Source organism: Engystomops pustulosus, chromosome 4 (assembly GCF_040894005.1).
Source record: "Engystomops pustulosus chromosome 4, aEngPut4.maternal, whole genome shotgun sequence".
Taxonomy (NCBI): Eukaryota; Metazoa; Chordata; class Amphibia; order Anura; family Leptodactylidae; genus Engystomops; species Engystomops pustulosus.
In genome coordinates, this window is record NC_092414.1 from 17282656 (window position 1) to 17295639 (window position 12984).

At 45.3% G+C, this 12984-nt stretch overlaps 1 protein-coding gene across 4 annotated transcripts in view; it reads right to left on the reverse strand.

Moving 5' to 3' along the window:
• Window positions 1–12984, reverse strand: part of PACSIN2 (protein kinase C and casein kinase substrate in neurons 2) — a 55726-nt gene that overhangs the window by 23809 nt on the left and 18933 nt on the right. For 2 of the 4 annotated variants that reach the window (XM_072145342.1, XM_072145340.1), the window contains exon 2: window positions 1364–1504. The exons of 1 other annotated variant lie outside the window; for it this stretch is intronic. In XM_072145342.1, the coding sequence (XP_072001443.1) occupies window positions 1364–1423 (60 nt within the window). In that variant the 5' untranslated portion in view covers window positions 1424–1504. Of the gene's footprint in view, window positions 1–1363; window positions 1505–12150; window positions 12312–12984 lie in introns of those variants that run through there. One more of the 4 variants, XM_072145341.1, reaches the window with a different exon arrangement.

Below are 12984 nucleotides of genomic sequence, written 5' to 3' on the forward strand. Positions count from 1 at the left end.
CTGGGGGTGTATAAAATAGCAGACCTAAAAGTCTCTCAGACCTTAGAAGTGCATTCTTTTAAGTGCAACTATAAGTGCACAACAGGATTAAACCAGAACTGATCCAGAAGTGAACACCTGGAAGTTATAACTAATTTGTCTGAGGTGTAAAAATTGCAGACCTAAAGACTCTCAGTCCTTGGTAAGCAGTGCACTCTTAAGTGCAACTATAAGTGCACAACAGAATTAAACCAGAATTGATCCAGAAGTGAACACCTGGAAGGTATAACTACCGTAAATTTATCTGAGGTGTATAAATTGCAGACCTAAAGTCTCTCAGACCTTAGTCAAAAGCGCATTCTTTTAAGTGCAACTATAAGTGCACAACAGAATTAAATCAGAAGTGATGCAGAAGTGAACAAAAGGACTTCTTTCTGGTAAGTACTTGTCAAACACAAAATTAACTATATCTTAAAAATTACTCATCTTACAATTGCAAAGAGTAAAGTCACCTGATTCAACTCCGTCGTTCGACTAACCTGATCTAAATCTGCTGGACTTGCAGGTGCACTTAATAGAAAGTACTGTCAAGAATGGAGCCGTTGTAGGTGTATCGGGTCCAGTTCCCACGCCAAACCAATAGCAGCACACCACGGTTTCAGCCCCCCCCCCCCAATCACTGTTAGCACCGCATCGGCACCCTTTCTGTAGTACCCCCTTATGCAGGTCTGTCTGGCTGGTGTCTATTTGTTATTGTCGCTACTGTATTTCGTGCTGTAATTGTCTCACGTGATGCAATGTGGTCTTGTTAATCTGTACTGTCCTCAACTGTTTGTTTGCAACATGTAAGAACGCGCCTCTTGTAGTGTATGTAAGTAACTGTAATGTTAAGCCTTCCTCGATGTGTAACAACTGCCAGAACACGATGTACAAAACAATTTACCCCCAGGGGGTCAATAGCGCATCGTATTAAAGGAGAAGGCAGAGGTGCACCGATGATGGGGTAAGTTGAGCCTTTTGCCTCGGGCGGCACCAGCAGTGCAGCAAGATGGGGCGGCAGCACCAGAGGCATAGTTATTTGATACACATAAAAATATTGTCTCTTCACACCTTAAATAAAAAAAATAACCCGTTTTATTACTAATGAATGGGGCAGAGGGGGCGCTGTTCTATATCTCACCTCAGAGAGCGGTGTTTAGGTTCACCCCTGGGACAAGGCTTGTGGTGGCGGAGGACTAGATATGATTTCATACCAGGAAAGAACTATGAAGGTGCCCTATATTAATAACACATGTTGTGCCACGTCACACAACCAGAGGAGTGAATAGTGACAAGTAAATACCCCCTCCCACACACACACACACACTTCCCGCAAGGTTTTTACCTCCCAGAAGCTGTCGCTAGACACTTCGACCCCGACCGCATCATCGTAATTTCCAGACATGATTTCTGAAGAAGGAAAGCGGAATAAAAGTAGAACGGTGGCGAATGACTGGTGCGCTCCTCTCCAATAGACAGTCAGTACCTGCGGAGAGAGAGGAGAAGGGGTTACTACACAAATACTCGGAGGCGGAGTCTTAACAGAGGTTCAGTGCAGGGAGCTAAGAGCACAGCAGTGTGAGGACACCTCCTCCATGCACAATCCTGGAATCTATATGACGATTCATCCTATAGGTCTATATATGAAAATAAACAGCTCCCAAAATCTTACGGCCCTTCCACGGCTATTCTTGTAGATGTTTATCTAGTACCACGTGCCAAGAACACAGGATCCAGGTCGCCCCGCTCACCTGTGACCTGCACATACAATGAGCGAAAGTGACAGCAGAGAAAACACGGGCTCCGCTCTCTATGGAACAATTATGTCCCCGAGCGTCAGAACGGCAGCCGACCTTACAAAAGACTGTTTACACTGCAAAGACAAACACCACTCTGTACAGGAGCAGCGTCCGCATAGCTGAGCCGAGGAGCCGACCACAAACCACTTCCGAGGGGATTTTGTGCCTTTGTTGTGTAATCTGTAGAGGACTTCATAGGTTAAAACATTCCTGCAGTCTCGAATCAACCTCGATCCTTCACTATTCCCGTTTCAGGATCGAAATGGTCTCCACTTCCTGTTCCCGATTCCTCACACAGGAAATGGCTCTTTAGCCAATGAAGTTACACGATTCAGCGAACGGCAATATCTTGTGTGTTAAGGTGGGATCTAGAAGGAGGGACGGTCATGAGGTGGCATTACAATAAACAGGGATTTATTTGTAGCCCATTTTTTTTTGGGGGGGGGGGGCAAAGTTTTGTCACTCCCCCTGCCAAGAGGAATATGGGGAGAACTTCCTGATCAGGGTCGGCTTGACCGGTAGCGTCAACACTAATTTTGACAATGAGCGTCCAGATTCTGCAACGGAATGAAAGGAGAACATCATGTTGTTTTGAGAAGTTACAGCTTTGGACAACCCCTTCACTGCACGGACTGATCACTATGTAAACACAGTAGATCCAATCTGGCTCTGCCCAATCATAAAAGAACAGCGATTGCCCAAACTACAACAAAAAACCCACTTATTAATGACAGAGTGCCATGGCATGCCAAATTTAAGCAGCAAGTTATTGGGCCCACCTCTTCCGGAACTTTCAATCGTATTGGTGTCCCGCGGACACCAATACAGTAGAAAAGAGGCGGAGAATTCAGATTATTATTGTGGCTTGTGTCGTACCATAGGTTCGCCACAACCTAAAAACGATTAATTCGATGCCATGTAGACAAACCAAGTTAAGCCACATCCCCTCAGCTAAGGTCCGACCCACTAAAAAAAAGTCACATGAACATGGTGATGGGGAAAAGGGGCGGAGTCTATCCTGTTTGGGGGGGGGGGGGGAATCTTAGTATTGAGCTTACAGACCGCCTAGGAGAGGAATATTTCGCCCCTTTAATCATTGCGTCTCTCTAACATCTCACATAGAGGTCACTTCAGCGCGTTATCAGACCTCATAAAGTGTCACTTTGTAAGGAACGTATTTACAAGCCGATATGAACGAACGGTCTTGACCCAACTCTGAACCCTGACGCATAATCGGGTGTAAAAAATTACCAATCATCTGACCAACATTCCTATATATTTCCTGTATGACATTATCAAAAAGTCAATGTTGAAGTCAACTCCGACCCCAAGCCAACCCAACCATGAGGTCTCCAGATCACGTCAGTCAGGAGAGGACCGCGGATGGTAATGGATTCTCGATGGGAAGGGTCGTTGACCTTGAAATCACTTTGGAGGTGGGAAGCCGTGGCAGTCTAGACATCAGTGCCATCGCTCATTTGGCCGCGAGAATTAGAGGGCACCTAAAGTCAATGTCCGTAATGAGCGGCTCCCCGAGACATGGACGGGTTTTTATGTTATAATGAAGACGAGAGAGAAACTGCGACGTCTCTAATAAGAGTCGGCGTACGACCGGACACGTAGGATGTTCTCAGCTGATCTGAGAGTTAATGGCGTCTTCAGATAAATCTACATATTTCATTAATGGCCTTTTAATCCCGACCTAAGACGCCTTTCAATATAAAGCTCGGGGAAAAAAATCCTCTACATCATCGTCAGAAGTCCCTGCATGAAAACCAAAAACATGGCGGCTTTCGCTCAGATAGAAACATTGATATTTCTGGTCCCCCCCTTTAAGGAATAGCTACTCAAGTCCAATTCTATTTGTAAGGCCTTCTCTTCTATTTTGGTCTTTCTGCGTTTTAAAAGGTCACTGCCGGCCCAGTCAAACCCTCCTCCCCACTTCCTGCCGGCCCAGTCAAACCCTCCTCCCCACTTCCTGTCGGCCCAGTCAAACCCTCCTCCCCACTTCCTGCCGGACCAGTCACACCCTCCTCCCCACTCCCTGCCTAAGCAGAGTTTATTGTAGCCCCAAAATGTAGAGACTGTAAGGATACACCCACAACATTTGACAAAGAAAAAAGACTAAACCCCAGTTATCAGTTTATTTCTTGATTTTTCAGGGAGAATAACCGGAACAAAAATCCCAATATAGAAGGGATTGGCCATGATTATAAGGTGTTGTAACCCCCTACCCACAGGATAGGGAAAAATAATTTGGTCTGTGTGGGTCCGACTGCTGGGACCCCTACATCATGAAAACAGACCAAACTCCCGTTATATTCAATGGAACGGTATGACCCATGCCAGACTTGGGTGTGTTCAATGAGATTAGGACTCCTGTTCACGTGATCGGTGGGACTTTCATCTGCCCCTTTTGTCCCGATTTTACCAATAGGACAGTTCCTACGGGCAAAATATTGTATAGTATATCTATATAGCAGTTTATGTTGCAGCTTTCAATCCCTCCATAGGCTCTAGAAGTAATATAACCAGAGCTAGCCGGAAGCCAGAACCGACTAAAATAACAGGTGTGAAGCCCGACACATCAGCGCACTTAATGTTATAGCGGAAAGTGCTCGATATACACCCCCCTCCCTCTAATTAAATCCTATTGACTGCAGATCCCCCCACCACTGCGAGGGGCTTAAGTCACCTGATCTGAGCTTTAACGCAATTAAGTCCTCAAATACTACAGATGTTCGGAGTTGGGAGAACTGTCGAGGACTTAGTCATGTAAATTATAGTGTACAAGAGCGCGGTAGGTCGGGGAATGAAGTAAACTATGGTTCAAGATGTTGACCCCCCAACTCTTTAACGATTATTTATGCAGTCCATTAATTGGCGTATTCCGGATTACCAACTGGTTTCCAATACTATGGTATGGGGCGACGCGTAGTGAAAACGCAGTACTTGGTTAGGTGGGTGCGCCAAAAGTTACCCCCAAAAGTAAAGTTGTATCCTTAACGAAGTCTTCTTATACTGTCCAGTTTATTTTCATCGGACTGGGTGGTCATCCAAAACAGGAAGTGAGTGTTGACCAGACAGGAAGTGACGTCATAAAACACAAAAACGGGAGAATGTGAGCTAAAAAGGGCAAGGAGTAACGTAAATGAAATAGAAAAGGCGGCGTAACAAGTAAAATCGGACTTCTAAATCTCTCACAGCAGCAGCGTCATTCGCCGTAGTATGTTATGTAGTAAATTGTTGTAGATGAATGAGATTCCTGGTGAAGGATCCGTCTGGAGCGCACAATAGAGATCCAGGCAGCAGTTACATCAAGGTCGTCCTTCTCCCAGTCAGGTAAAAGCGGCGACTTCTCCATGGATTTTCTTACTTTTCAAAAACACGTGCGCAAAACGCCCCAGGCCGCCGGGCGAGCAGCCATAGCAACAGCGGAGGGAAGGAGACGGGGGTCTTGTCGTACAGCGCGGTTATAAATAGCCAAGAGTATGAAATGCCAACCACGGGCAGCACTGAGTCACCCATCGCCTCGCAACGCAATTAACAGTCTCCGTAAATGAGATTGAAGACGAGAAAAAGGGACGGACGATGAAGGTTAATACACCGATAACTGGGTGGGGAGTGCGGACTTACTAGAAGATTCCTTCTCCGTTCATATCCAGAGATAAAAAAAAAGCTGAATTTTGGGAGGGCAAAGCATTGTGGGAATTCAGAGGAGAGTCACATTATTTTCAGATCCTCAGAAATATTCTACCACTTGTCCTTGGAAACAGTCAGCAGTTCCGCCTCTGTCCTGTGGTCAGACGCGTGTCCAAACACCTTTACTCGAAGGGGAGGAGCTAAAGCTTGGTCGGTTTCTAACCGACGGAATTCAAAATTGCAGAGGGGAATTCCATCGCAACAAGTTACCCCACTATAGACAGGACAACTACGGGTGCCGCAAGGCTTGGGGGTGCCTGGCCGCCTACGGGCGCCGAAAGGCTTGGGGGGGGGGCCTGGCCGCCTACGGGTGCCGGAAGGCTTGGGGGGTGCCTGGCCGCCTACGGGCGCCGGAAGGCTTGGGGGGTGCCCAACTAAATTTCCTCCTTAAAGGGGATGTCTTACAAGAGACCATTCCCATGTAATGGTAGCGCTCTATATATATTTGAGGAGAATGAACTGGAATGCGATTCCCGTGTACCGACCAGTGAGAAAAAGAGTAAAAATAAATAAATAAAATTCCTGCAGATCTTCCTTTTATGGAATGAACGCAAGTCAGGAAAGGTCTGCCAAGAACATCCAGATCATCTAATTATAATGTGTAGACACAGGGAGAGCACGTAAATCACTGATATGGAACAACCAATGTTAGTCTGAGGGGGAATCTCACAAGAAACTGTGGAAATCTCTGGAAGGCCCACAGAACCCTTGGGAAAGAAGACCGCTCTACATAGTGGGTGTGTACTACACTAGACCACCAGGGCAACTGTCTATCATTAACAAATGATAGATTCCGGTGCCAACACTATAGTGAGTGCAGCTCTGGAGTATAATACAGGATGTAACTCAGCATCAGTACAGGATAAGTAATGTCATGTATGTACACCGTGACTGCACCAGCAGCAGAATAGTGAGTGCAGCTCTGGAGTATAATACAGGATGTAACTCAGGATCAGTACAGGATAAGTAATGTCATGTATGTACACAGTGACTGCACCAGCAGCAGAATAGTGAGTGCAGCTCTGGAGTATAATACAGGATGTAACTCAGGATCAGTACAGGATAAGTAATGTCATGTATGTACACAGTGACTGCACCAGCAGCAGAATAGTGAGTGCAGCTCTGGGGTATAATACAGGATGTAACTCAGGATCAGTACAGGATAAGTAATGTCATGTATGTACACAGTGACTGCACCAGCAGCAGAATAGTGAGTGCAGCTCTGGAATATAATACAGGATGTAACTCAGGATCAGTACAGGATAAGTAAATGTCATGTATGTACACAGTGACTGCACCAGCAGCAGAATAGTGAGTGCAGCTCTGGGGTATAATACAGGATGTAACTCAGGATCAGTACAGGATAAGTAATGTCATGTATGTACACAGTGACTGCACCAGCAGCAGAATAGTGAGTGCAGCTCTGGAGTATAATACAGGATGTAACTCAGGATCAGTACAGGATAAGTAATGTCATGTATGTACACAGTGACTGCACCAGCAGCAGAATAGTGAGTGCAGCTCTGGAGTATAATACAGGATGTAACTCAGGATCAGTACAGGATAAGTAATGTCATGTATGTACACAGTGACTGCACCAGCAGCAGAATAGTGAGTGCAGCTCTGGGGTATAATACAGGATGTAACTCAGGATCAGTACAGGATAAGTAATGTCATGTATGTACACAGTGACTGCACCAGCAGCAGAATAGTGAGTGCAGCTCTGGGGTATAATACAGGGTGTAACTCAGGATCAGTACAGGATAAGTAATGTCATGTATGTACACCAGGGGTCTCAAACTCAATTTACCTGGGGGCCGCTGGAGGTAGATTCTGGGTAAGGCTGGGCCGCATCAAGTTTTCCGCACAAAATGCGCTTACAAAATATCATTATTCAGATTCAAATGTCATGGCGTCTCCCAGCGCAAGGAAAGCCCCGAGCGGGGAGACATGTTTTCTCTATGAACGCGTCCTGTGCACCGAGGGGTCCCAAGCTCCTACCGCACTGAGCCCAGTCAGGGACACTCCATCCCCCCCTCCCCCCCGGTACTTGCCTCCCATCAAAGAAGATGAAGTCGCCGCTCTGACCTGCACCAAGTGCGTTCAGAGCGGCGACTTCATCTTCTTCAAGTACCGGAGGGAAGGGGATTAACCGGTTACGGGCCCTTTCCTGTTTTTTCATGTCCATTTTTCACTCCCCACCTTCAAAAATCTATAACTTTTTTATTTTTACACGTAAAGAGCTGTGTGACGGCTTGTTTTCTGCGTAACAAATTGCACTTCACAGTGATGGTATTTAATATTCCATGCCATGTACTCGGAAGCGGGAAAAAAATTCCAAATGCAATGAAAATGGTGAAAAAACGCATTTGCGCCATTTTCTTGTGGGCTTGGATATTACGTCTTTCACTGAGCGCCCCAAATGACATGTCTACTTTATTCTTTGGGTCGGTACGATTAAGGGGATACCAAATTTGTTATAGGTTTATAATGTTTTTTACAAAAATTAAAAGCTCCTGTACAACAATTATTTTTTTTATTTTGCCAACTTCTGGCGCTAATAACTTTTTCATACTTTAGTGTACGGAGCTGTGGATGGTGTCATTTTTTGCGAAATTTGATAATATTTTCAATGATATCATTTTTAGGACTGTACGACCTTTTGATCACTTTTGATAGATTTTTTATATTTTTCAAAATGGCAAAAAAGTGCCATTTTCGACTTTGGGCGCTATTTTCTGTTACGGGGTTAAAAGCATTGAAAAAACGTTATCGTATTTTGATAGATTGGGCATTTTCGGACGCGTCGATACCTGATGTGTTTATGATTTTTACTGTTTATTTATATTTATGTCAGTTCTAGGGAAAGGGGGGGTGATTTGAAATTTTAGGTTTTTTTATTATAATTTTTTTTTTTTTTAACTTTTTTGTATTTTTATTTATACTATTTTTCAGACTCCCTAGGGTACTTTAACCCCAGGTTGTCTGATCGATCCTATCATATACTGCCATACTACAGTATGGCAGTATATGGGGATTTTCCTCCTCATTCATTACAATGTGCTATCAGCACATTGTAATGAAGGGGTTAAAACGAAATAGCCTCGGGTCTACGGAAGACCCGAGGCTACCATGGAGACGGATCGCCGTCCCCCGATGACGTCACGGGGAGCGGCGATCCCAGGTAAGATGGCGGCGCCCATGCGCCGCTATCTTTTTGAGGCTGCCGGCAGCTTTGCCGGCAGCCATCGCTGTCAAAACACCCGCGATCGGTGCTAGCACTGATCGCGGATGTTACCGGTAAGCCTTTGCTGCAATATGCAGCAAAGACTTACCGGCTATGGAGAGGGCTCGGCCCGTGAGCCCTCTCCATGCAGCGCGACCTGCCCTCTCCATGCAGGTGGGGGCCGCAAAATATTGTCCCGCGGGCCGCGAGTTTGAGACCCCTGATGTACACAGTGACTGCACCAGCAGCAGAATAGTGAGTGCAGCCCTGGAGTATAATACAGGATGTAACTCAGGATCAGTACAGGATAAGTAATGTCATGTATGTACACAGTGACTGCACCAGCAGCAGAATAGTGAGTGCAGCCCTGGAGTATAATACAGGATGTAACTCAGGATCAGTACAGGATAAGTAATGGCATGTATGTACACAGTGACTGCACCAGCAGCAGAATAGTGAGTGCAGCTCTGGGGTATAATACAGGATGTAACTCAGGATCAGTACAGGATAAGTAATGTCATGTATGTACACAGTGACTGCACCAGCAGCAGAATAGTGAGTGCAGCTCTGGGGTATAATACAGGATGTAACTCAGGATCAGTACAGGATAAGTAATGTCATGTATGTACACAGTGACTGCACCAGCAGCAGAATAGTGAGTGCAGCTCTGGAGTATAACACAGGATGTAACTCAGGATCAGTACAGGATAAGTAATGTCATGTATGTACACAGTGACTGCACCAGCAGCAGAATAGTGAGTGCAGCTCTGGAGTATAATACAGGATGTAACTCAGGATCAGTACAGGATAAGTAATGTCATGTATGTACACAGTGACTGCACCAGCAGCATAGTGAGTGCAGCTCTGGGGTATAATACAGGATGTAACTCAGGATCAGTACAGGATAAGTAATGTCATGTATGTACACAGTGACTGCACCAGCAGCAGAATAGTGAGTGCAGCTCTGGAGTATAATACAGGATGTAACTCAGGATCAGTACAGGATAAGTAATATCATGTATGTACACAGTGACTGCACCAGCAGCAGAATAGTGAGTGCAGCTCTGGAGTATAATACAGGATGTAACTCAGGATCAGTACAGGATAAGTAATGTCATGTATGTACACAGTGACTGCACCAGCAGCATAGTGAGTGCAGCTCTGGGGTATAATACAGGATGTAACTCAGGATCAGTACAGGATAAGTAATGTCATGTATGTACACAGTGACTGCACCAGCAGCAGAATAGTGAGTGCAGCTCTGGAGTATAATACAGGATGTAACTCAGGATCAGTACAGGATAAGTAATATCATGTATGTACACAGTGACTGCACCAGCAGCAGAATAGTGAGTGCAGCTCTGGAGTATAATACAGGATGTAACTCAGGATCAGTACAGGATAAGTAATGTCATGTATGTACACAGTGACTGCACCAGCAGCATAGTGAGTGCAGCTCTGGGGTATAATACAGGATGTAACTCAGGATCAGTACAGGATAAGTAATGTCATGTATGTACACAGTGACTGCACCAGCAGCAGAATAGTGAGTGCAGCTCTGGAGTATAATACAGGATGTAACTCAGGATCAGTACAGGATAAGTAATATCATGTATGTACACAGTGACTGCACCAGCAGCAGAATAGTGAGTGCAGCTCTGGAGTATAATACAGGATGTCAGTGATCAGCATGAATGAAGAATCAACCAGTAGAGAATGACAGTGACGGCCGTGAAATTACAATGCAGCCACCACATTCAGGCTTGTGCACCGCAGAGCCGGGAAACAATAACCTCAGTGTCGGCCCCTCATACAGTACGGTGGGGGGGGGTCCATTTGCAGAGCCCAATTATGAATTTCATGGAAGATATCCAATCGCTGTGAACCATGTAAAATCCTGGATACGGTCTACACATGGTGTCGTACATTGTGCACGGTTATGGCCATTTGATAATTGATAATAAAAGCAGAAGGTCTTGAAGCAGAGCCCCCCCCCCCAAATCTATGATGCCCATAGATCCTAATGGAACAGGTATCTACTTTATCAATAGCAAATATTTGGGTCTATAGGACACATCAGACGAGCGGCACCAGTGGTCCATTCCGTATCTGGCTCTAAGAATCTCGCAGAACATCCCCTTTAAGAGATCGGAGAGCAATAATCCCACATTTAAAACATTTGTACGAATTCCTTTATCTGAAAACTTTTCCTATAATAAATTGCATTTGTCTGGTCGTGAATCCTGCGATGCGTCCGTACACGTTACTCATCTTCTGTGGGCAGCATTTGCTTTAAAGGGGTTCCGCAGCAGCAGCATCCTCATATATCCCACAAAGCCGTGTTCGAATATGCTATATAGGCGACCCCTCCGTGCCCGTTGTAGACCAACAGTACTTTAATCTTAAAAGGGATTTACAATCCTATGACAAAACTTTTAACTCTGCTTGCTGTCAGTGAATGGAACAATACCAGTTTACAGGATTTGTAAGTATGAGAAGCATAGATTTCACTCCAGGTCTGATAAATACTGATACATTGTAGCAAACCATCACCGATGATGGACTGCAAGTGTAGCAAGCCCTCAGCTGATACATTGTAGCAACCGATGCAGACGGTAGCAAGACAAGTACTTGCTGATCGGTTTATCTTAAAGGGATCTTGCAGGGAGAGATGCATTATGGGCATCATAGGGACCACGTCCCCCCTGTATACGGCGTGATCTATATACATCCTGTAGCAATGGGAGTCCGTGTATACAGGACAACAGCTGGGATACATCTGTGGGGGGGGGGGGGGATCCAGTTCCCAAATCCTATAAGCCGCAAACTGCGTCCCCCGCACGGAATATTTACCGCCACAAATCCTGGGTGCACACATAATATATTCATTAACACTACCTACATACAGCAGATGGGAGCGACGATTAATCACCCCCCCTACGCAGCGACAGAGGGGCGCAGCCCCCCCCCCTCCATCCAAACCCTGACTACAGGAATACAAATACGGATAGGGAACAGGTTAACAATACGGGATCGAAATGCGTTGGGTTTGTCCTTCCACCCTAATACGCTGCAGAATTACACATCATTTATATAGGGATGTAGCAGAGCCGGATCGGTTTGTGCAGTCCTACATCCCAGCTGACAGTGTGGAACGTATCTGAACACATGTAGCAGTACCGAATTTGTTCCGGTTACGCACACACACCCCCGTTCCGCCTTATTCGGGTAATAAAGGCCACTTCTCCCGCATCTGGATGGGAGACGGAGGGATTAGAGAGAATTACTGACGGATTAGGGAGCGGGGAAGGATTTCTCCTGGCTACACCTGACCTGTAGGGTAGCAGATGGGCGCGCAGCTCTTTGGGGGATGCAGTGTGTGACATTCAGGCTCTGGGTACTTACAGGCGGCTGCTGGTGGCACGGTGCCCTGGCACCTGCATCGCTCCTGCACCTCTGCCGCGACCTCTTCCAGCAGCACAATCCTCAGCGCGTCATCATTTCCTGTGTGCAGCCCAAATCCTTGCAGCTCAGGGTAAGGTCATTCCTGCACACACTGCAGCAGGAACCCCGCACCCTCCTCCCCCCTCCCTCCTCCTCCTCCTCACTGCTGCCAGGATCGGGACATGTTTACATATTGCAGCAGAGGAGGGAGCGAGCGAGCGAGCGCCTTCCCCTCCACAGGTACAGGGACACGTCAAATCTACAGCACCCTCATTCCCACCCGAGAATGGGAGGAGGCGGCAGAGCGGCTACACATATACCGTCATCACATTCATATTACATTTATTATTTTAGATATATTAATTTATCAATTTTTTTAAAAAAAAGTTTCCTTATATATAATTATAGATTAATTATAGACTGTAAGCTCCTGCGACGACACTGCCCACCATCCTATTGCATCATAGGACAATGTTATTACTCTTTTCACATGTACGTGTCCCCTATGATCTGTACAGCGCTGTGGAATATGATGGCACTATAGAAAATAAAAAGATTGATGATTATTATTACTGGTTTATTTATTATTTTTAGCTATTATTTTAACCATCGCTTATTTACATTTTTCATGAATTTTCTTATTTTTTACATTATTTTAGATCTCAATTACGGATAATTATTTCTCTTTTTTGATCATTTGTAATTTTATAATTTGATTTTTTTCACTAAATTTGCAATGATTTTTATTTTTTCCAACAGTTTTTATTATTTTCATTTTAAACAGATATATGACAA